Source organism: Varanus komodoensis, unplaced genomic scaffold, assembly GCF_004798865.1.
Source record: "Varanus komodoensis strain SLA01 unplaced genomic scaffold, ASM479886v1 scaffold6_4, whole genome shotgun sequence".
NCBI classification, from domain to species: domain Eukaryota; kingdom Metazoa; phylum Chordata; class Lepidosauria; order Squamata; family Varanidae; genus Varanus; species Varanus komodoensis.
This window is the reverse complement of record NW_025336347.1, coordinates 7266214-7290910: the sequence shown is the minus strand read 5'-3', so window position 1 is coordinate 7290910 and position 24697 is coordinate 7266214. Positions and strand designations below refer to the sequence as shown.

At 40.7% G+C, this 24697-nt stretch overlaps 1 protein-coding gene across 2 annotated transcripts in view; it reads right to left on the bottom strand.

The window, feature by feature from the left end:
* The window catches only part of PDZRN3 (PDZ domain containing ring finger 3), a 216149-nt gene that overhangs the window by 5753 nt on the left and 185699 nt on the right, over window positions 1-24697 (bottom strand). For both annotated transcript variants that reach the window (XM_044451871.1, XM_044451872.1), the window contains 5 exons: window positions 22687-22940; window positions 19136-19223; window positions 2588-2686; window positions 1529-1591; window positions 470-574 (listed from right to left, as the gene is read on the bottom strand). In XM_044451871.1, coding sequence (XP_044307806.1) covers window positions 470-574; window positions 1529-1591; window positions 2588-2686; window positions 19136-19223; window positions 22687-22940 — 609 coding nt within the window. The remainder of the gene's footprint in view (window positions 1-469; window positions 575-1528; window positions 1592-2587; window positions 2687-19135; window positions 19224-22686; window positions 22941-24697) is intronic.

Below are 24697 nucleotides of genomic sequence, written 5' to 3'. Positions count from 1 at the left end.
CCAGCTAGTGACAGTGCTAATGGCATAAAGTTAAGGCAAGCCAACTCTTGTGCAATGTAACCAGCACGGGAAAAGTCAGCAACTTGTTGCTGAATTTAGATAACTGTTTTTCCCATTGCCCTATTTACCTTGGGAAAGTACTGGTTTATGCTGGCACAGCAACATTACTGTGATTGTTGGTGAACAGTTAGACACTACACAACATCACTCACTTTTCCCTTGCTTTGTCCACCTGAAAGTCCTCCTTAACTCCCAATACTGCCTTCCTGCCCACTCTCAAATCCAGCACAGGCTCCTTGCCCCTATTTTTAAAGTTCTCGACTGACTTGCTCTCCTTCATTTCTCTGTTCTTTTTGTAGCCGGATGCATCCTGCCCGTGACCTACAGTTATCCAGCTCTACAGCCCTCAAGCATTCGAATGATCTGTGGCCCAACATAAATGATAACTAATAATAATTAGATGCAACACCTGGAGGATTTCTGGTCTTGCTATGAGCAAGGAAACATTCTTGCTTTCTTCACTGGTGAGAAGTGCCACAGCTTCCTCTCGATTTTGTATCTCAATGCCATTAATCTGAAAGAAGAGAAAGAAATTGCCAATTTCCATGGTCCAGAAATCCCCCCCCCCCCCCGAAAAAGAGAGACTCTGCAGAAGGATGCTTGCAGTTAAGTACTTCTGTAGAAAACATACAAGGCTAAAGTTGGTTTTGGCATGGAGATGATTAGTTTGTATTTGATAGATGTGCTTCAAATGGGGCATAATCGATCAGAACTTCATGCCCCACTGACATGAATCTAAGTCTCATGGCGCAGATCAGAGTTGAGTTCTGCGATTACCCATGAAGCCACTCACCAAAGTCAATGCCATTTCCCTTTCTCTGAATTGGGAATAATTTCCTTCACACCCAATTTTTATATTACTTTTTTGATGTAGTAAAGTCCCTGAGCAACTCTTTTAAATCAATACTCTTTGTTTTAAGGGCATTCTCACATAAAAGGAGCTACTTTTTCATATCAGATAGACTCTAGTTTTTAAAACTTTGCCCTAGTAAGATAAATAGTATACAGTACCTGTTCTTGCCACATAAACTTTACTGCATCAAAAAGTAATGTGACAATTGGGATTCACAAGCTGTTGTGAGGCTGAATAAAATAAGGGTTATCAATCTTTTTCCCTGCTAAAAGTGCTATATGATGGCAAATTCAATAACATTACACCAGTGTTAAGAGACTGTTAGACTGTCTCCTTAGGTAGTTTCTCACCAACATAATGCTGTCAGGTAGCACTTTGCCTTTCATGACTGATCTGTGAAAGTAAACACTACTGTATTTGGCCTAAACCACTAGTCTCTGGCCTTTAGATATTTCGCCAGAAGACTATGCAGGGATAGTTATACTGCAGGCTTCTGAAATATGATTTTCTTATTATCTTAAAAATACCACAGAATCAGTAGGAGAAGAGCATCCACAGAAGCCGTGGGTACATTTCACATAACACAGAAGATGCTCGAGTTATTTACAAACTCACTTGAATGATCCGATCGCCTTCTCTGATGCGACCATCCTTCGCAGCAATGCTGTTGGGATCAATCTATCGAAAGAGTACAAAGTTGGCTACTTAACTGTATTTCTTCCCTCTCATGCGCTTTCAATAATTAAACATTGTTACTTTCCCAGACTCATAGCATCAATGACAGGACAGAATATATGCCCAAATAAATCAAAATCAGGGGAAACACAATGGACTCCAGTGTGACACAACCACTAAAGTAAATTATGTTTTGCAGGGTAAAGTACCTGTTGAGCATTGCCAAAAGCACTGACTGATGTGATGGGTTTTCTGGAGAAAGCTGTCACACCAACAAGTTCGGTTGGCATTGTGCTAAGGGTTTTTTTTTTAAATTAATCGTGTTGCATTGGATACTGCCCAGTGATTAAAATACATTTGGTAGCACTAATAGAAGATTGTCCAGGGTGGGCTGATGAATCATTCATTGACATTAATGAAAGAAGTGATTGTATGATAAGCTCAGTAGGGTAAGATTGGGAATGTCATCATGGTCCTACAGTTGAGTTCACATATTCATGTTTAATAACTCAGTTCAGTGTTGACTTGTTTGTATGAATGAGCCATCACGTTATTTTAGACACTTTAATGCAATTATCATAATCTGTACTTTCACATTTCATATCCCTCTTAATGATGAAAGCTCACACCATAATGCATTTGTTAATCTATAGTGTGCCACAGAACTCTTGCTTGTTTTTGCTGCAACAGATGAACGGGGCTGGAAATTATTGAAAATAAATTGCTGCCTGTGCTGAATTGGATCCGGAGTACCATAAATCACAGTGTTTTCAGGTGGCCTATACAAAGTGCAACTAAGTCTGGATCCATTTTCATATAACAGAATGTCAACACAACTGCAACTTTTTAGAGGAAACAATCAAGTATAAGCGATCAGATGGTGAGAATTCAAGTGATACACGAGCCCAAGATAGCAAAGAATCTGCTGCAAGAGCTAAATTCTTTCTTCACAGCTGCAGGCAAAAGGCAGGTATAATGTTTAAAACTTTTCCATCTCACCTCACTGATATAAATGCCAATATCATCTTCATCATCAGTTCTGTAGCACACCGTAAGTCCAAACTTGTCCTGGCTGTTCACTCGATGCAAATCTACTTCCTAGGACAAAGAAAATGAGGATTTGATGAACATCCATCTGTGTTTCAAAATAAGTGAAAATATTTTGCTTAAGTTATCTACTTTTTCTATGTTTAAAATGATTGTGCTAGGTTAATTTACTGAGCTAGAAGTGATTATGGACACACAATCAATACTGAGAGCAACTGTGACTCTTCCATCAATACGAAGTCATTTTGAAACTAGACTCTTTTATTGATCATCTAGAAGAAAAATGGTTTGTCCTTTATGAAGTGGCAATACTAGAAAAGCTAAAAGAGGTTACTAACTTCTGTTTTTAGTGCCACCACAGTAGGCACACGTTCTTCTAATAAGCACTCAAGTGAGACTTTGGGACCAAAGTCTTCCTATATTATCAATATCTGACAAAAAGTGACATTGTTAATTTAAAGAGATAAAGGCAGATGGATATATAGCAGATTCATACATTTCTAGCATTGATGGTGCTTTGTCCTCTGTAAGCATGTTTTAGCACTCTGGACATGCATGCAGTGTGATTCTGAAATGATCTAAAGACTTCACTTCTGGTCCAAAGTTAGTCATGACTACAAAGTTAGTCATGACAATGCTCTGCAGAAGGCAACGGTTAGTTTAGATCAAGAAAGAAGGCCCATTATTGTATCAATTCTTGGAAACTCCCCAGAGAGGCTGCCAGGATCTCTGCTCCTCCCTTTTCTGTAGGCAAGAACCATAAAGGAAAAGAATGGCTTATAATCTGCAGTTGGAAGAGAAGGCATTGGGCTTATAGGAGCTGTTTCTAGTAAGATTTTTCCCCATGCATGTTGCATGTTCTGCATTTTTTCATGGTGTTTCCTGAAATCATTTAAATTCATTGTGGATCTCTCCCAGTTATTCTCAGCCCTTTTGGGTTGCGAAATTAGGCCAAAAGTGTGAAGGCTATAGCCTGTGATCTTAAACGAAGTGCAAAATTCAATTTTAGGGCTGGTTTTTTAAATGTGACCTACTAAAACACTTTAACCCAACATGCACAGTCCAACATGTTGTTGCATGTGCAGAAATTATGTAGTCCTCAGGGTGGTCATGAAATTAAATTTCTAAGCACTTTTTTCTAGTACACACTGACCTAGTTGTGATTAAAGAATTTCACCTTTGCACCCAAGTCATCAGTAATTTAGCTAGATCAGGCTCTTCATAATCCAGCAAGTATGATAAAAGTAGCACCATATTTTATAACAGTGTTATGAGGTTATTACAAATCTTGAGAATTAGAGTGCAGTAAAGGAAGAATTAAGCTTAAAACATTTCTACCCTTCTAAAATGGTTAAGAGTACATAAATTATTGTCATTCTGTCCATCAAAAAGAGCATAAATAGGGCTCATGTGTCTGTTTCAAGGTCGCCTTGCAGTATGAAATCATAGCTGGCGAAGCTTTGGCTTATCATCATGTTTCAAATCTCTGGGACTAGGTGGGAACGATGGAATAAATCGCTGTATTCTTGAAAGGCAGGATCCTACAAAGTACACTGGGTCTGTATGGCTTTCTTAACAAGTGACATTTCATTTTTGCCAAAGGAAATTCCTAGCTAACAGTATGTTTTCCCCACCTGCTAGAGTATATACTTTTTGGCAAGACTTCTGGAAACATTTCTGCATTCGCATTCCTTGTGCTTAAAGTAATCAGTGTCACTTTCTGATGCTAGTGAACTGCATTTATTTATTTCATTTCTTTCTTTCCTTCCTGGTTTTCAGTTGAATGCCTATTTGGAAACTCATGCATGTCCACACTGGATGGCACACTAAGAGACAAATGATGCAAGTTCACATGTTTGGGAAGTGAGAGGTTTCAAAGCAACCCTGACTTGACTATGCTTAAGCCCATTGGTTTCAATGATATATAGAAATAGATATAGATATGAATTGGTTTAAAGTATCCATGTTTTACAGCCCGAGTATGATTTCACATTTAAAGGCTGCACACCTGCATGTTTTCATTGTCAAAATTCAGTGCAGAGTGGCAAAATTTTGCACCTATTGAGATAATTAAAATTTGAGTCATCCATTTATATCCATGCTATTTTGCCATGACCTAACATCTTCTCATTTTTTTTAACTTTTCAACTTTAAAAATTTTGAATGATTTTATACAGAGAAACCCCACCCTCAAAATGTGGATTTCAGTAAACCAAGAAAGCAGTACAGAAAATTCACTGTGGTGGTCTGTATCACAATTGCAAGCAGGTTTTACAGAAGCATTTTGGAGTTAAATTGTAATGTGCAACTACATGCAAACCCTACATAGCTTGACAACCCTGAGAATGCCACTGAAGACACCATCTTCTCAGGAGGAAGGTAACTAGTGGGGTGCTGCAGGTTCAGTCCTGGTCCCAGTGCTCTTCAACATCTTTATTAATGATTTAGCTGAGGAAGTACAAGGAAAGATAATCAGATTTGCAGATAAGACAAAACTGGGTGGAATAGCAAACATCCTAGAAGACAGAATGAAGATCCAGGGCAATCTTGATAAACTGGAATGCTGAGCTGAAAGCAACAGGATGAGATTCAGTAGGGACAAGTGCCAAGTCCTCCACTGAGGAAAAAGGAATCAAATGCATCAATATGAGATGGGGAATACATGGCTCAACAGAACTTGAAAAGAAAAAGATCTTGGAGTAATTGTAGACAATAGGCTAAACATGAGCCAACAATGTGATACAGCCACCAAAAGCGCAAATGCTATTTTGGGATGCATTAACAGAAGTATTACTTCCAGATCATGAGAAGCAGTAGTTCCTCTATACTCCTCACTAGTCAGACTTCATCTGGAATACTGTGTCAAGTTCTGGGCACTGAGATTTAAGAAAGATGCAGGAAAATTAGAAGGGGTCCAGCACAGAGCAACAAAAATGATCCAGGGTTTGGAAACACTGCTCTGTGAGAGAACTGGGCATGTTCAGCCTTGAGAAGGCTGAGGGGAGACATGATCCCTCTAAGTACCTCAAAGGCTGTCACAAAGAGGAAGGTCAAGGTCTCTTCTTGCTGATGCCAGAGTGTAGGACACAGAATAATCAATCCAAGTTGCGACAACCCAGATTCAGGCTAGATATCAGGAAAAGTTTCCTCATGTCAGAGGAATACAACAGTGGAACCACTTGAAACATTCAAAAAGAAATTGGACAGCCATCTGAGTGGGATGGTGGTGCAGCAGCAGCGGATTGGACCAAATAGCCTTCATGGCCCCTTCCAACTCTCCTGTTCCATGATTAAGAAGTGCCTTCACCAGAATCACTATTCTAGGGCAGAATGAGAATGGACAATATGCACCATGGTCTATAAAACAGATTTTTTCCCTAGCAAACTTAAGAAATGGAAGTTGGGTTTCCAAGAGCAAGTCTGTATGTCTATGACATGGACTGCCTTTTATCTCAGGCAGTTAACTGTTCCATTACTAATAACTCCCCAGATTAATAATTGCCACAAGAAAAAAGAGCACAAATCCTCACCTGGAGCAAAACAACAGTGACCTGGAAAGCTGAAGACAGGTGATACCAGCAACGTGAATGACTTTTGACACTTATTTTGTGCCAGGAGAATTGAGCAGTTTGCTACTGTAAGCAGTTTTGCTTACAGTAGCAAACTGCAGGCCTTTGCCGTCCTGGTATATTGTTGCTCAATGTAATGATTTGGCACACTTTTGGAACAGGATGGGAAGACTTGTCTCAGCTGGGAGAATGAAGAGTATAAGCTCCGATCTAGAGAGGTTAAGTCTGTGTTTAGTGTCAGTCTCCTCGGTATGTAAGCTACAATCTGTGCCTTCTTCCCTCCTCATTCAGTACTTTCTATCAGCCTTCAGTCATGAGATCTGGCACATATGTAGGAACTGACTGAAAACAATATGGGATTTGTGAGGGAAGTAATCATTTCAATCATTTGGTGAATAAGGGAGCACTGATTAAGAGAGATCTAATTTACTGTCAGCTTTAAAATTCCAACAAAGCTCCCCATAGCTGCTTAAGACCTTTGTGGGCCATGGCAAAACGTATCCCAAGATGTATCCATCCATGCCATTCACATACAGCCACATTACTTTGAGACAATTCCTGAGTTACCAATGGAATGGTTAGAAAAATTATTGCAGACCTACTATATCTACTATTAAACTGCATCCTACTAATCTGAGATTTTTGGAACAGCAGAAAAGTAATGCCTTGGTTAGAAACAGGGTTATTGTTTTGATGCCAGGCAAAAATGTAGCATTTCTCAGTCTATTTTAATAGCTGATTTAGAGGTAAATTTTGCTTTTAGCTTGACCCTATTCCTGGCTTAGAGTTTTACCTTGTTTAAAGGTTTTTGTGTAATGATTTTAATTTGTTGGATTCTGTTTCTTTTTATTTTGGATGTTATTCTCAATGTTCTAGTGTTACAGATTTTAAGAATGCTATGCAGTTTTAATTGTTTTGTAAGCTGCCTGGAGTGGACAGAAACAGAATAAATAAATAAATATGCAAATAGCAGTAGCTTTAGAATAGTGAGACCCCGGATGTCTGCATGGTGATATTTAAACAGAAATGATCTTTTTTGGTGGTCTCAGGTTTGTTCTAAACAGAAGTAGGCAGAAGTTCATTTCTCAAGGGCATAATTTACCAGAGGCGAGCCTCATTGAGAGTGCTGAGTGTGCCTTAAGCTGAAATCCAGTACCTCTTTCCCCGGATAAAAGTCCCATTAGGATTGGTGGAATTACTTCTGGGCAAACATGCACAGGGTTGGAGTGCAAAGCTCTGTGGGCAATATCCCACACCCATCCAATGCCACCTACCACTGCTGGTTCCAGTGCACCTGTGGGAACCACAGCAAATGTGGCAGAAACTAGTGCTTCCTTAAGGGACCCCCAGATTCTTTTATGAACACTCATTCTGGACTGAGGCAAGCCAGTGGCGCTCCTTTCTGCAAGCCCTTCTGAAACACACTCCCACTCTTGCTCATGCCCAACTGTTTTGGGAACCATTAGCATCCTGATCCCCTAGCAGTAAGTCCTGCTAGTGCACATGCAGTACTGGACTTTGTCTTATATTTCTTTTTAACATCACCTTACACCATTGAATACAACTGGGAGGCATATGGAACTTAAGCTGTTGCTATATATTTTTAATAAGAAGTTTGACTAACTTGCATGCTTTCCCTCCCAACCTTCTGGGCAAGGTTCCGTGAATGAAGCAGCTCAGATGGACCCAATGCAGCCCTTTGTATATTAATTGCTTAGAACCGCTTTAATAACAACTTCAGTTTTTGCAGAAGCGGGTGGGTAGAGAGAAGCTGGGCATGGCGCTGTAATGATGGGCTGAAATCCATTTGTGGATGCTCGCATGTTTCTCAGGCAGGGGGAAAGGCACCCGTCCCCTTTTCAGATTGAGCGAGAGATTGCTGGCTCACTCCTCCCGCTATTAATGCATTAAAAGGCCTAATAACATAATCGTCCACCCTCTGAGCATCTCTCAATTTCAACCCGCGGTGCCATTCATTGCAGGAAGACAATAAAACTCACCAATATGAATAATTTATTGGCATGTCTAGATGACAGCTGCCATGATAAGCCACCGCTTGTTATTTACTTGTCAACATGTGTAATTTGTTTTGAAAAAACAGAGCGGTAAATGTCAGTGACATTTCAGATGGTATTTAAATGATTTTCAATCAATAGGAGCTATTGTGAATGGCTCCGGACTTTCCTGTCATGCTTTCTTTTGTTACAGAAAGGTTGAATGCATCAGTATAACGGCCAAAGTTTTCCATATTTCTCAGGCTTTGCCATCATTTTTAGAAAGAGGATAGAGGCTGATCAATAAGGAAGATTAGATAATGTCAGCCAAATACAATTGCTTGGGTCAATCACTGCAGGTTTTATATAGCAAAGGGAAAGGGAGTCAGTAAACTGTGGTTTTAAATGATGTTGAGGAACGTCGTTTGGCTTATTATTGCATTTCTTATATGGCCCAATAGCCATATCTCTGTTCCACATGCTGAGGAAAAGTTACATGTTGACGTCACACACTGAAGAGTGTTTTTTCCCTTCCTTTCAAACAGATCTATGCTATCTATAGCATTGTGATATGAAACACTTAAATTAAGAAATATGGGATTCCTAATTAACGTATTCTGTGTAAATGGCAGTTTACCTTGGCAAAAAAATAAATAAATTAAAAATACACCAGAGTGGAAAGCTTAAGCCTCACTGTACACAGTTATTTGTTAACTGCTACATTAGTTTTAGTTACAACTTCTTAGCTGTGCTCCATTGAACCCAGCGGGATTTACTTCTGAGTAGGGTTGGGCTGCAAATTGGATAACGAAGGAAACTACTGAAGCATATTTTAGCATTTTATTAAATATCTTTTAGTTTTTTAGCTGGCTATTTCATGCAATGTATAAATTCTTATATTAAAAACAACTGTTGTTCACAAAAACAGCAATAATCTAAACTTGTAATATATTTCCTCAGGAGACTTAACACTAGTTTAAAATTTATTAAACCAGACACATTTGAAGAAGCTATGCATAAATCTTTTGTCTGAGCTATTCATTTTACATGGGTTTTCATAATCAGAGTTTCCATTTTTCATCCTCCCCTATTCTTGAGGCAGCCTGGATTGCCACATATTTAAGATCCTGCCTCACCTGGGGATGAGGTGCTGCTCCTCCTGGCTCCTTTTCTCCCCTTTCTCCATTGAATAGATTGTCAGAAAGAAGGAAAAAGTCTTTGAGGGCTGCAGGAATGTGACAGCTTGTTTGAGCTTTCCTGAACTGAACTTACGGAATCCAGCAAATTAAGAATCCTCTAGTGATATTAAACTCCAGGTCTGCGTTATTAAAAAGAAATACAAGTGGGAAAACCATGCAAATGCTATTGTAATATGTTTAGGGCTAGGCTACTGACCAAGTAGTCACATTTAGTTAAACAGCCCTGTTTCCTTTCCTATTTCTTTATTTATGTGATGCCATGTGCATAAAGCTCCACACCTAGGCAGATTCTGGAGGGGTGAATGGTAAACACCTAAAATAGATAAAAACAAGGTAGAATTAAAACTGTGGGTGGTGAGCTGGAAAGTCTTCCTGGGCTCAGGACGTCTTCAGCGAGCGCTGATGCCTGCCTGGCCTACAGAGGCAGGGAATTCCATGGCAATAGGGCCTTCACATTGAAGGCTCTTCCCCTGGTGACTGCAGCTGGGCTCCGGGCCCATATGACACCACCAGGAGACTGTCCCCTGATGGCCTCACGGACCACGTAGATCAGGGGTCTCAAACTCGCGGCCCACGGGCCCATTGCCGGGGCACGGCGGAGGGGTCCTGCGGCCTGCAAAGCGCCGGTGGCACCTGGGCTGGCCTCCGGGAGCAACACGGGATGAGCGGCCCACCCCCACCGCGGTGGTGGAATCCTTGATGCGGCCCAGCCTCACCCAGGCTCTACTTCCAGCGGCTCCCAGGTAAGTTGAGTCTGAGAGCCCTGACGTAGATGGATACGGAAGAAGGCACTCCGTCAGGTCAAATAGTATCTATTTCCAGCTAAGTATTGCATTTGATTCAATTCATTGTTTCATTACCAGAAACCCAAATGCTTTATTGACTAGCAGTCCAAACTTACTGGCCCTTGGGCTCTCATGTAGCCATTTGGGAAACTTCACAATGTATGAAGTTGCTGTGGCAGTCCTAGGACATTGTGCTGATCCAGGAGCTTTGGTCTGTGCGGGAGAGTTGAGAACAGCAATAGGCCAGTAGCTCACAAGAGGAAACAGTACAGAATTGGGAACAAGCTAGGGGCAGGCTGAAGAATATACAAGCATAATATTATGGACCTAAGATGTGCAATTTTAACAGCAGGACCACAATTACCTTGCAGGATCTACCGGATAAAATTGTTTAAATTACAGCAATGGGGTGGGGACAGAGGGCTCCCAATCCTCTTAGCTCAGGCATGGGCAACCTGCAGTTCAGGGACTACATGCAGCCCTTTGACTAATTTCATAAGCCCTCTGCATCTGATCAGACCTTCCTAAACTGCTTGTTGGATAGAAAAAAAGGGAATAGGGTGGGAGGAAAAGATTGTATGAGAGTGAGAGAGAGTGAGGTGACAGTAAAAGAAAAAGGGGTGACTCACATTTTTAGCTTTGCACCTGCCTACTGCTGAATTTGGTAACCCCGCTATGCTAATATGTGGGCCCCTACAGATGAGGGAAAACTGCCCTTGTCAGGAAAAAGTTAGCACTCATTTTGCTTTGCTGATGGAATACATTTAGCTAAGCTTGGCTGAGTCAGGATGTCTGGATTTCATGACATATACAGTTACATTTCTTACATTTCAAGCACCCCCTTGCTTTATATGGCTGTACAAATGTTGCTGGCAGTCACTCTGGATAGCATTGCAGTTATGGGGCATGGCTGGCTTTCCACTTTATTTCTGAGATTCTAGAACACATTGTCATGGGATGAGTCCTTGCATTAAGAAGGGATTTTCTGGTATTTTTTTGCACTGTGTGATTTGTCAGAATACTCCCATGCCTCCAGTCAATGCACTACAATGGAAAGCGCAAGTTTTCACAAATGCTCCTTCCAGTGAAGTGAACTGGGATCTCCATGGAGCATGTACAAGTTGGGAACCACTATCGTAAACTGAAATTCCCGCTTCCCTCCCAGTACGTAAAGAACCAGCTCTTGGCAAATCTCAGTGGGCAGTCTTTTGTTTGCTGTTGCTTAGATGTCAGCAGTTTAGAACTTGAAGAAAGCCACATCCATGTAGACGGGGATAAAATCTGATGTTTCAAACACGCTTTGATACTAGAGGCTCTTGGTGTTTCTATTCCCATGTACTTCACCTGAGAGCTCAAGCATTTCAATAGGCTTCAAAAACAGCTTGCATCACTTTCACATTTCCTGTCATGTATTTCTGTCTGGGGTATATTGCCTGGAGGTAATCATGGGAGAAATATTAAAACACACACACACACGAGCAAACATTGCTCAGGCAAATGGTCTTTGTAAAAAATTCCCTTCAGAATAGCCTCAGAACAGGTGTTTACTACCTGAATTTTTATGAGTAATTAGATGTAGACTTACCCTTGGGTACAATCCCCCAGCCCTGGTTCGAAGTAGAAATAACTGGGATTTGATGCTCCTCTAGATATGATAATTTTGTGTACATAGAAAGGAGAACAGCTGCTTCCTAGTTGCCTGAGCCTCAATAAAGTTTTAATATAATCATAAAGCTTCAAAAGATTTTATGGACATCAACTCCATAAATTTAAAACTATCAAAGCAAAGAACTTTTTATTTATTTACTTTAGCAAAGAATGCTTTCAATTTCCAGGGTACTTTTTAGAATAGATTACTAGATTGCAAGAAAATTTTAAAAATCCTACAAGGTGAACACCAAGGTGTTCATTATCATCACACATGATAATTAGGAGATATTTACTTGTATTAATATATTTATCTCAACAGATGGATCGGTCTTTAGATAGATAATGTGGTTAGGGTATACATATTTCTATGCCACAAGTCCTCCAGAAATGATATGGCCATTAAAAGAAATTTTGCTGCATTGCCCAATACTGGAAGAGTGAGGAGCCACCCACCGATGAACTGATCCTAAAAAAGATCTTGGACTGTGCAGAAATGGACAGATTGACTTTGTCACTGAAGGAGAAAGAAGATACTGACTTCTATCAAACTTGGGACTCTTTTTATTATTGGTAGAGAAACGGGGCTTCGCATAGATTTAAGTATGTTCATAAGTTAACATAAAAAGAAAAAATGTGGGGGGCTGACCCAGTAGGTCCAATGTTTCTGATGATTGATGTTGTTTTTAGTTTTTCTTAGTATTAGGCTTATTTAGAATAAAACTTATTCAAAAAAAAGAAAAAAGAAAAGCAATTCTGCTGCAATAAATACTGCCTGCCACAAAGTCCACTGGCAGAGGTTGTCTTCTGTGAATATAAACAGAACTTGAACTAACAGTTCTCACAACGCTTGCAAAGAGAGTCCTTTTCATACATGGCCTGCTAGAACTGACAAAGAAGATTATTTGAAGGATGGTCTTCTCTCTACCTGGACCCTGGGGCCATCTTTTATATTAATATGCCTGCGTGTGTGTTTTGATGTTTAATTTTAACTTTTGTTAACAACCCAGAAAGCCTTGGCCATTGAGTGCTATAAAAATGAAATAAATAAATAGATGCAGTGCCCCGAGAGTGTGGAATGCATGATGATGCTATACACGAATTAGCAACAGTGAATAATATTTGAATGGCGTGATATGGGAAGACCCTAGTTCACACAAAAGGGTTTGAAACTGGTTCTTCATTTGTACAAGGTGGGGTTTTCCTTCCTACAAAAAAATTTCCCTCCTACAAAAAATAAACTTGTGCATACAGGAAATTAGCTATCAAGGAGACAGGGTCTTAGCCTCCCTGACATCTAGTCTTCTATTTTGTAGGAATAACGTTTCACCATGGAAAACACTACCTGCAATCTAAAGTGGGCCAAGCCCTAACCAAATTTACCATATTATCAACCATTTGCCAAAATTGGGATAGTTGCCATATACATATATCAAACTGCATTTTGACAGGAAAACTATATATACATATAGCCTAAGTAGATAGCATATCCTCTGGCAATGCTCAATAGTTGTACTTGTTTGGAAGAAGATCATCATAAAATAAATTTTGTATTAGAAGAGTCCTGAATATTTACTAATGGATATGCTCTATTAAAATTATCTACCTGTTTCCTGGAAGTGATAAGGGGTCATTGCAGTTGAATTCCCTATGCCTTTGACAGTTAAAGGACTCACAACACTGGATAGATAAACTCTCACCTTTTATAATGCAATGGATCAATGGCTGTATAAGATTTTTAGCATCTATACAGGTGGTATATTGATGCCACCCGCAAATTGATACTTTCCTGCTTTTGTTGATGTTTGTGCATCGTTTTTAGACATCTGTATGTTCATATATATAATTCCATATGTATACATGGAAACCTATATAGTCGTGTGTGTGCATGTGTGTAATCTTTTTTCCAGTTTTTTTCTTTTGTTGAACTTTCACAATGAAAAATATGTCCGTGAACAAACATATATTAAATACTATAAAGGAAGTTCTGAGTCCCTTTGCCAGCTTGATTGGATTTTGTTCTTCGTGGACTAACCAAATGGCTTATCATTTAGAGCAAAATGAATCTAAATTAAGCACAGATGATCTTTAAAAGGGGGTTCAGAGAATGTACTTTCTTTTTTCAAATGCCCTGCCTCTTGCTGGATATGTGGTTTGTAAGGCGTTAATTGGTCTATTTTACCAGGGGTAGGAATTACCCTTAAATAGTGAAGGCTCTTTCCTACTAAGGAGTGGGACTTAATTTTCCTCAGGAGTCATTTGACTAAGAAGGCCTTTTTGCTATGGAACAAACACCTGTTTTATGTTTCTTTTGTTCTATGAAGGTAAACATGGGTAGGAACAATGGAAGCTTATAACAGATTTCCTGCCTATCTAACTGGGCCTTGGGTTCAGCATGGAAAATTGCCTTTTAAGAACCTGTAATGAAAATAAATAACATTTCTTCCATGAAGTAGAGCTTTTTGATGTATGTTTTCTGTGTTCACATTTTTGTAACTAAAAGAAGCGTTTCTTATTAAAAGCATATAATAATCTAGTTGCCCACAGATGTGAACCTTCCTTGCTTATCTAGGGGCCTATATGTGAGGATTTACAGACTGTAGTTAAATGAATCTTCTGGTTTTTATAGCAGAATGCAAGTACATCTTCTAGAAGAAACAGGTAGCTCCATTATCTGGAGAACAATGATAAACAAATAAAGAAGTAAATAAATAAAACATGATGATTTGGGGTAGTGTGACCTTACTAGTGTTTATTATTGCTTTAATATTGGTAAATTATTATTGGCATGGATAACAATGGGAAAATCTTTCTTCCATGTATGGATCTATGGATCTATATTGTTATATTTCAGTCAGAAAATAAGACAAAGCCAACATTTATAGGTGGCAGAAACTGGGAAATACCACTGCTGCATATGTACAATAAAGAACAATAATGAGCAATGTACAGATGTCATAAAATCAATTCCATCTCCATTTTACTGGATGTCCCTTTTTCTAACTGAACTAGATTTGTAGACATTTTGTATACAAATCTGGAGATGCGTATAGCCCTACTCTGAAAAATGTACTAATCTTCCCATATGCAAATCTCTTAAAATTGAGGATGGGAAAACCTACCTTTTAAAAATTGGTTGGCTTTAAAAATTTCATTTATATATGACTTAATTACATAATAAACTATAAATTATGTGATTTATGACTAAAATTACATAAAATAAAATAAGTACTGCCCCCACCCAGCCTGCAAGTCCATGGAGTCCAGGTGATAGCACAGCGGTCCATTCCACGCCTGTTGTAGTAGAACGTAGCACAGGACGATTCCCCTAATTTTTAAGAAGTCAAAAACGCTCTAAAGATGATACACAAATGTCATGAATAAGCATTTGCATAACGTTTTCAGATGCAGATTATTCTTTTCTTATGCAGAGCTCTGCTAAAACCAAAGCTTGTGCAGATATGAGATCTCCAAATCTGAAATGCATGCAACACAATAGCATGAAATTATTTTGGCCCTATGCCAACTGGTGGCAGATAAGGAGAGCCCAATAACCTGAATGCTGAAATACAAGTGCTCTTTACAGTGAGACAAGAATACAGTAATGTGTTATGATATTCCTTTGCCTGCAGCCATTCATAATAACATGATTTCAGAATAAAAGATAGTGACAAATTAAACTCCGTATACTCCAAAGGAAATTTGTACCAAACAGATTACTGGTTTGTGTTGCAGACAATCTCCTGTTAGGTCCAGTTTAAAACTTTACAAAAACTGAGCCAGTCTGTTGAAAAAGACACAAAGGAATGCATGTACTGGAAAATGCATAGGTCTCCAGAGAGAGTGGACTATAAAGGATCGAGCCAGGAAATGTGTTTTCCATTTTGTAAGAGATTTTTGATACTGTAAAAGCAATACTGATATTGCTTTTTTGGTGAAGAGGTTCGTAATTCATGGAAAACACATGTTTGCCTCACATCTACTGGTGTTTCTTGTAGCAAAAACCCACCTCCATGCTCCTCCCAACCCTGCATTGGATGCCCATAAGCCTCCAAGTTCGGAGGATGACAGGCATCCAGACATCACTGTACTCTAAAACATTAAATGGTCACAAGGAGCAGTATCATTAAAGTTACAGTTGTTTCACCTGAAAAGTTTGGGTATCAGAAATGGTCATTCTGGATGTGGCCCTGGTCGTGTGTCATGATGACAGCAGCAAAAGTGCATATAAGTATGTAAGGGAGATGCTGGAAGAAAAGGAATATAAAAAGGGGCGCTGTAAGGCAGAAGATCATGGATGCCACCGAGGGTCTGGATGGTTTAACTGCATTTGTTTGGGCATACGGAGCAAGGTTTGAGTTCTTTGCGTAACATTAGGTCATGGCCTGACCCTACGGACTAGATACATAGGACAGAGATTCAACTGAAGCTTCAGAATAAGATCTGAGAAATCTGTTGATACGCTACCATGACATCATTACTACCTGGTGTTTTTGTTTTTAATAAAGGCTGTGTAATACTCCCAGGGGCTAAATTCCTTGCAATTCCAGACTCCAATTTCACATACAGAACTCTTGCTTTTAATGGTCAATTGTTGGCAGCTACTCAATTATTGTGACTAATATCAGCCTGTACAGATTGGTAGGCAATTCTATTGCATTTCATGGAATTCTAGCAAGAACGATATTCATTTACACAGGGGACTTGTTGACAATATCTGTTAAGTCATTAATTGTGAGTTAGGGCGGCCATAAAAGCCTAGATGATGGACTGGAATTCAGAATGTATTTTATGAAGAGAGCGGCCCAGGTGGTCTGGTTTGATATTTTACTACCTTTTCAGCATTCCAACTAGAGTCAATGAAACAAGTGCCTTTGCAGCCTATTTAAGACAAATTTGTCAATAAGCAAACAATATAGCTAGAAGCTGCCTGGGTGTTTGTTACACTTTGATCCTTTTCATTGATCTTAGTCTTTCAGGTTTGCAAAGAATCTTAAAGGATTTTAGAGAAAGTCTATTAGGCCACAAATGTTTCTTTACTGTTTAGCTGCTCCTGTCAGAGCTTTTCTAATTTAGCAATTTAAGAACTCTCAGGGTCAAAATGATCAAATGCCGTGACATTATTTGAGCCAAATATGCTGTTTAAGGGCTGGCAACTGAAAAGCACCTACTTAAATGGCTGCCTGTTTTAACCTGTACCGCAGCCTTCCCCAACCTTGTGCCTTCCAGACACATTAGGACCGCAATACCCAGAATTCCCAGTCTATGGCCCTGCTGGATGGGAATTCTGGGAGTTGCCTTCCAAAAGCCTATGAAGGCCACCAGGTTGGGGAAGGCTGCTGTACAGCAACCTGAAGAGCTGCAGCAACACACTTTGTTGAACCTACAATTGGTTGCTGGGTCTATAATATCTCAGGTAAGGCTCAAGCAGGCCTTGGTTCATCTCTCTGTGCTGAAACCTGGGTAGCCCCCGAAAGCCTTATAAGGATCTATTATGAAAAGACCCACTATTTTCAGAAGATGTATCTTTCTATGTAGAGGTGTCCCCAGTTAGGTGGAACCAGCTATTTTGGCAATTTGAGAATGGCTGGTGATTTGGCTTCCCAACAAAGGGCGATTTTCAGAAAAGTTTGGAGGGAGGGGGACATAGCTTTGTTGTTGGTGTTATGTGCTGTCCAATTGCCTCAGATTTTTGTGCCCCCCAAAATACCCTGTCCCCAGTAGGCATGCTCAGCTCTTGAAAATTCAAGGCTGTGGCATGCTTTATGGTATCTCTCCATCTCATATTTTCCTCTTCTGCCTTTGACTTTTCCTAGCTTTATTCCCTTCTCCACTTGATTGTGTCTTCTCATGATGTGACTCAGCTTTGCCATTTTTCCTTCCAGGGCAATTTTTGGCTTGATTTGGTGTAGGGCCCACTTGTTCATTTTTCTTTCAGTTCGGGATATTCACAAAGCTTTCCTCCAGCACCGTGCTCCAAATGCATCCGTTTTCTTCCCGTCAGCTTTCTTCACTGTCCTGCTTTCAGGCCGATAGATGGGAATGAGGAATACAGTAGAGGAGGTGTGACTTTACCTCAGCATTGTGTAGAGTGGGTGTGGAGGCCTATTCTCACCCCTTCTTTGTCCAGGGATCGAGAGAAGTGAAGTAGTGTAGTCAGCTACCAATTTCTGCCCCAGAGAAAAAAGCTCTGCATCCCTCCAGCTATTCCTGGCTCTACTGCACCACCTCTTTTCCCCCTGACAAAGAAGCGGAGGTACTGGGAATTGCGGGTGGGGACACAGTAGAGCCTTCATCCTCACACTTGACACTAAACTTGGCACTTGAATTTATTTTGTATGCGATAGCAGGGGAAAACAACTTGGCTAAAGACTATGAGAGCATGACAAGAAGTGAAAAAAGAAATCCTCCATCGTAAACAAGTGGAAGTCAGTGCATGCTTGCTTTAAAATGTTTCTGCATAACAAAAAGACTAGAACTAATCTCTTTTTTTCATTCTTCAGAATCCATAAAGGTAAAGGTTTCCCCTTGACATTACAGTCCAGTCATGCCTGACTCTAAGAGGCGGTGCTCAACTCTGTTTCCTAGCTGAGTGAGCCAGCGTTAGTCTGTAGACAGTCCCCGTGGTCATGTGGCCGGCATGACTAAACACCGAGGTGATTGGAATGTTGTTACCTTCTCTCTAAAGTGGTGCCTTTTTATCTACTTGCATTTGCATGCTTTCAAACTGCAAGGTTGGCAGGAGCTGGAACGAGCAACGAGAGCCCACCCCATTGCGCAGATTTGAACTCTTGACCTTTTGATCAACCAGCCCAGCAGCACAGCAGTTTAAACCACTGCTCCACCTGCATCTCTCTTGAGAATCCACACCGGTATCCCTCTTGAGAATCCATACTGGTATCAAACTTTTGCAAATTTTTGATACTGCATTCTCGTGTGAATCTTGATACTTTCAAAATTGTCAGAAAAAACCAGAGAGTATAAATGAACATCCCATTCCCCAGAATTCTATTATTCATCTTTTCTTTTCCTTCACCCATTTACAGAGCAGCTGAGGACACAGACCCTAATGTTTTAATTTCATAACATTTAATTAACTGCATATGAAAGTGAGTTAGTCTGAGTTTCCTGAAGTCTGTACACCAAATTACAGATCAGCAAAGGCTGTTTACAACTATATTTCCAACTTGTTTTGGTTGTGTGAGTGCATAATTTCAATGCAGCACTGGCTGCTAAGTCCATGGCACATGAAAATATATTAAAATAGTTTGTATGTTAAATGGTTGCTTGCGGTTATTACTCATACCTCTAATTCTAGCTCCTCTCTGTCCATTTCTTGATGAATGCCTCCCATGTAATCATTTGGATCATAGTATTCATGTCCTGATGAATGCCTGGGAAAATAAAGCACAGTTTGGGTTAGCACTCCCTATTCTCATTAGCATATTCATCCTCCCCAAGCTACATGGCAGATCATCACTAACAGTTCACACATGCATCCAGTGCCAATGCGCTGCAGTGCTCAGCAGTGTTGAGGATGCAAGCCCATTAAACACTAACAAACATAAAAACTGTCTCACTTCTGGAAAGGCAACCCCAGGCAAGGCTGACCCACCAGAGAAACATTTGTTTGGGCAAGAGTTTAGAAGGAGGGGAGGTCTGAGGGAACATGGTGCATCTGGAGGCATGCTTGGCTTGCAAGCGGGAAGAAGGCAAGCAGCCCAGAGCAAGAGAGTCGCAGGCCCTGGGCCCGACTGGCTTGCCCCGTTGGGAGCAACTTGCTCTGAAAGCGGGCAGCAGATCCAGACATGTAAAGGTGGTCTTAGTTTCCTGAAGGAGATCCGGTAGAGGGGTGAGTCAATGACAGGCCCGTAACAGCTTCCATGTAGCCTGAAGGGCCTGATCACGCCTCATCTTGGAAGCTAAGCAGGGTCAGGCCTGGTTGGAATCTGGATGGGGGACTTCAACGTTGTGAACCACCCAGAGAGCTTCGGCTATGGGTGGTATAGAAATATAATTAATAATAATAATAGCAGAGCAAGGCGGTAAGAGCACATGAGATCACTCGGTCCCCGTGCTACACCCACATCTGCACTTTTGCTGGTTCTGCTGAGAAAAGCATGGGGAAGCACACAGGGTCATTTCCCAGCAAACACCCTTTCCATGCTCTTTTCACTTTGGCCCCAAGAACAGGAAAGGAGGCTGATGGTCCCCACCCCTCCCCAGTTCCCCTCTTCCGGAGGTGGCAGGGAAAGAGAGAATGAAGGAAGGACACGAGAGGAGACGGGGCTTTTGCTTGTGTATTTAAAAGATTTTTAAGCTATTCAGGCAATATAGAACGAAACAAAGAGGAAAAAAATGCTTGGGCAGATAGTATGAAATCAGGTGCTTCTCCCCCTGCCTGCCACCTTAGAGCACATACTTATTGTCTTAGTTTCTAGCTGTGAAAAGGATTATGAAAAGATGCACTGAGCAAAACCTAAGGTTATGTGAGTGCACTTCTGCTCACACAACAGGACTTTCATGGGCTCTACCTTTCTTGAGCCCCCCAAAATCTGCTCCAGAAGGTCGTTCAAGGGTAGATTTTGAGAGTGCATGGGACAGCTGCAAGGAAGAGGAGGGATAGTCCTGCTATTGGAAAGAACTGGAAAGAAAGGGGACAGTCAGATTTTTCTTCCATTTTCATAATACTAGAATAGGTCAAAGCCAATGAAACCAATAAGCAAGAGATCCGTAATATACATGAGGAAGTAGCTGTCTAGGTTAACACATAGTTAATTTAGGGAATTTAGTTCTTTGAGATGGCTGTAAGGTTATGTTGCTTTTAAATGGGTTAACATCCATCAACAGATATATCCACACAGGCCTATTAAGGGATATTAGCCATAATAATCAGATGGAGCCTCTGTGTTCAAAGGCATATTTCATAAAAACATCGAATAGTAGAGTTGGAAGGGGCCATGAAGGCCATCGGATCCAACCTGCTGCTGTTGCAGGACACCAAGTTACACCATCCCACTCACATGGCTGTCCAGCTTCTTTTCAAAACTTCTTTTTCCTGATGCTGAGCATGTACAGAGCGGAAGGACTGCCACATTCATGCCCTGCTTGTACAAGTGTTGCTGGGGACAGTGACCAGTGTTTGGAAACATGGTGAGTGATGAGAACGGCCCTTGGGTCTGATCCAGAAGGGCTCTTCTTGTGTTACTTATCTACTGAGACAGAGCAACACAATTGACCCATGGCATTTTGGACAAAGGCAGACAATCTGGTCTACGTTACAAACAATAGGCTGTGATATGAGTGGATTCCATTTGATGTGATCCCACATCACGCATGAGTGCTGTCTCAGAGGCATCATCTCCTAAAACTGTTCCACCCACATGGCTGTGCCGCTCATAACACTGGAATTATAGAGTGGCAATGCATCTATACTTTGACTTATAAGGTGGACAATAATAATTAGTATTCTGTACTCCCTAAATATTTTTGAACAGCACATGCTCTGTATTCAGTAGGTTCCACCTCCCGACATCACTAGGCACACTTTGGAAGGAATCCCACTGGAAACCCTGGAAAGCCCCTGCCAGTTAGCATGGACAATCTTGCACCAAGGGTCTGGCTCAGTACAGGCAGCTACCAACGTTCTGATCTCGTTGCACATCAAGGGGACAATGCTTGAGGAACCAGGGGTCACTAACTCCATTTCTTTATGTGCTCATCCCTTAAAACGCACAAGGCCTTCTCTCAGCAGTGATGCCCAGCGCTGTGGAAGCAGCCAAGAAGAATGGAGGCTGCATTCTAATGCATACAGCTGAAACCCTGTGGAAGCAGGAACGCAATCCAAAGCTCTGCTTGAAGTTCCAGCTTCTGCATTTCACTGCCAGTACATGCGCAGCTATGAATACTCTCTACCACATCTGTGCCCTCCTTCCACTGCCACCTGCCATGAACAAATTGGGAAGAGAGCCATCGCAAACAGCACGTTAACGTTTTTGGCAAATTTCTATCCTTTTCTACTTGCTGTGGAAGAAAATATCAAGTATCCTTGGGGAATGATAATGAATTCAATGGAGATTTATTTCCTGCATTAAAAATATGGGTGGGCTTGCATATAGGTAAAGGAGTGTTTTATTTATTTCCCCTGCGAGTACAACAGTATCAGACTACCAGTGGCACTAATTAAAAACAAATTCTAAATATTCCTTCACATTGTTTTAAAGAAAGATCAATCCTACCGGATAACTTATTTGTGTAACATCGTTGCAGGATTAAAATAAAATATTAATACACTGGAAAAGAATGTAGTAGCCCCTTGCCATTTGTAATTTATGGCTCCCATTAAAAAATGAAAAGTTGAAAAGCAGCATTATAAAGAAGCATCTAAAAGAATTGCCAGATACATAAACTATGATGCAGAATTCAGAAAACAAATCTACTGCTCAATGCAGAGAACAAACTTTACGTACAAAGGGCCCCGAGTTCAGCCTCTGACATCTCCAGGTAATGGATCTAAGCCATGCCTGTCAGTTACTTCTGCCAGGCCAGGCCAGGCACTAAGGATATGCAGATCTCCCCCATTCTGTGTCTTTACTTTCCTGCAGTTTCACTGAGCCATGGATTCTACCTTGCTAAATCTGGAAAACTGTATTCTTTTTCATACAGACATATGTCACATTTTCTTTGAACTTCAACTGCTGAGCACATCACTGTGTATTTTAAAGGAATAATTCCTAACATAGAAAATGTAGCCCTAAGATTGTTTGCCCTAACAATATAATATAAATGAGTATTTCATCAAATATGTTAGGATGTTATACAAGTAGTTCCTAAAGATTTAAGAAGACTGGTACTTACTCCTCTGGCAAGAGATACGGATCCAGTACTGTAACTGGCGGGGTTGGTGAGCCCATCTTTGTCAGGGCCATGATATGTTCAAAGGTGATATCTGTCTGGGTGCCCATATCTACCAGGAGACATTCATGAGAAGGGCTGAAGATCTTGGTGCGAGGTGCTCTCCTCAGGACTTGCACTACAATGGGGTCTTTCGCTGTTTTGAAAGCTTCTACTGCTTGCTCATGGGTTGCTTTCGATAAATCTTTCCCATTTACCTGTGGGAGAGACAAACAAATAGGAGAAAGTCAGTAAGTCCTGTTCTCGTAGCATTCTGTTCATAGGCAGTTACTGAGAAACATACACTTTCCACTTTTTAAAAGGAAAATATATTTGCAAGTGATATTTGAAACTGAGGCTGTAATCCTGGAACTCTTTCCTCCTGCCTAGCATGCATTAGTGATAGCAAGGAAGGGTCAGCTGTTCACACAGGGTGGGATATATCCCCACAGAGGAGATCACCAATATATGTCGATAGTGAGAACTGAAAGGCTTTTGATTTCTTCTGCTGGCAATTTCCAAAAGGCAAAGCCTGATTCACTTTCCCTTAAAATCGGTCAAGGGACAGTGTGGGAGTGAAAGGAAAGGTCCAGAGATTGTACTAAGCTGTTATCCCACTGCTGGGCATATGATCAAAGGTTAAATTGTATTATCACAGCTGGTTGGTTCTGGCTCTCCCCCACAGAAAAAGAACATGATACAGGAAGCAAAAGTGGCTACATCCACTAATGAATACCAGATACACTACTACATATCAGATACCTTAGAAACATATTTCCTAACTACTTTAAAGGCAACCTGAAAAATTCTTTCCATAGGGTTAGATACCTATTTAGGCACATGCAATTGGACTAGTGGAAGCAAACTTCTCTTCCTTTTCCTCTTCCCTTGTTGGCCAAACTCCTAAAGAAAGGGTCAAAGCACCCTGGTAGGCTGTGTTACAGGGAGATGCTGGATCTCCAAGAATCAGAAGGAGATCCCTTCTGTGAGCGGCACAATGCTCACTGAAGATGCTCCCGCTCCATTTTAAAGACTTCCCCATACCCTTTCTCATTTAAGAGGTTTTCTCAACTTTCTAGGGAGTTGAGAAAGGGACTGCCATGGGAAGAAACTGAGAGGTCTGCTTTTGCCAGTCTATTTTCATGTGTTCCGGAATAGAACATAGAAACACGGAACATAGAAACGAAGCAAGTCAGAAGGGGCTCCCGGACCATCTAGTCTGACCCCAGGCTGCTGGAGGCTCTGCTCATGTAATTCCCAACATATGGTTGTCCAATCTTTCCTTGAAAGATTATACATAACCTGCAATACTAATTAGTCATAAAACATAAATGCAAATAAATAAATGAAGTTTAATGGGTCAGGGAATGGCCTGATAATGCATGACAAAGTCCTTCCTGAAGATAAGCTGGAGCAGCTTTCTAAGATAACTGGAATGGACATACATTTGGTTCTCACGTGCGTGCCTCCTGCATATCTCTTTTTTGGCACCAGATTCTTAAAGAACAGAGATTATGTGGAAAGAGGTCTCAGAACTCCTTGTAATCACATGAACTTCTGTTAACATCTTGCTCTTTTTTTAAAACCTAGATTACTGCTTTTCCCTGTCTGGGATGATCTACTGTAATGTTTCCACTTCAACCTGTGGCTAGCCTCAGACAATCTGTGTCATTGTTACAAATTAAATGGTACCCCCCCCCCCATAGCATGATGACTTGCTGTTTTGGAACATCAAAATCTGAGTTGTTCTGTAGTCTCCAGCACCAATCTGAGTGTACTGTAGTCTTCATGATTTAAGTCAAAATTTTGTCCAAAGGCCCACTAATGCCCTCCATTCTTCTGAAAAAGCCATTGCTATATACTCCAAGCTTTGGTGCCATTTTTGATCACTGCTGACATGTGTATAATTTTATTCTTATTAATGTACCATTTAAAATAATAAAATCTCAAATCAGTTTACATGTAATAATATTAA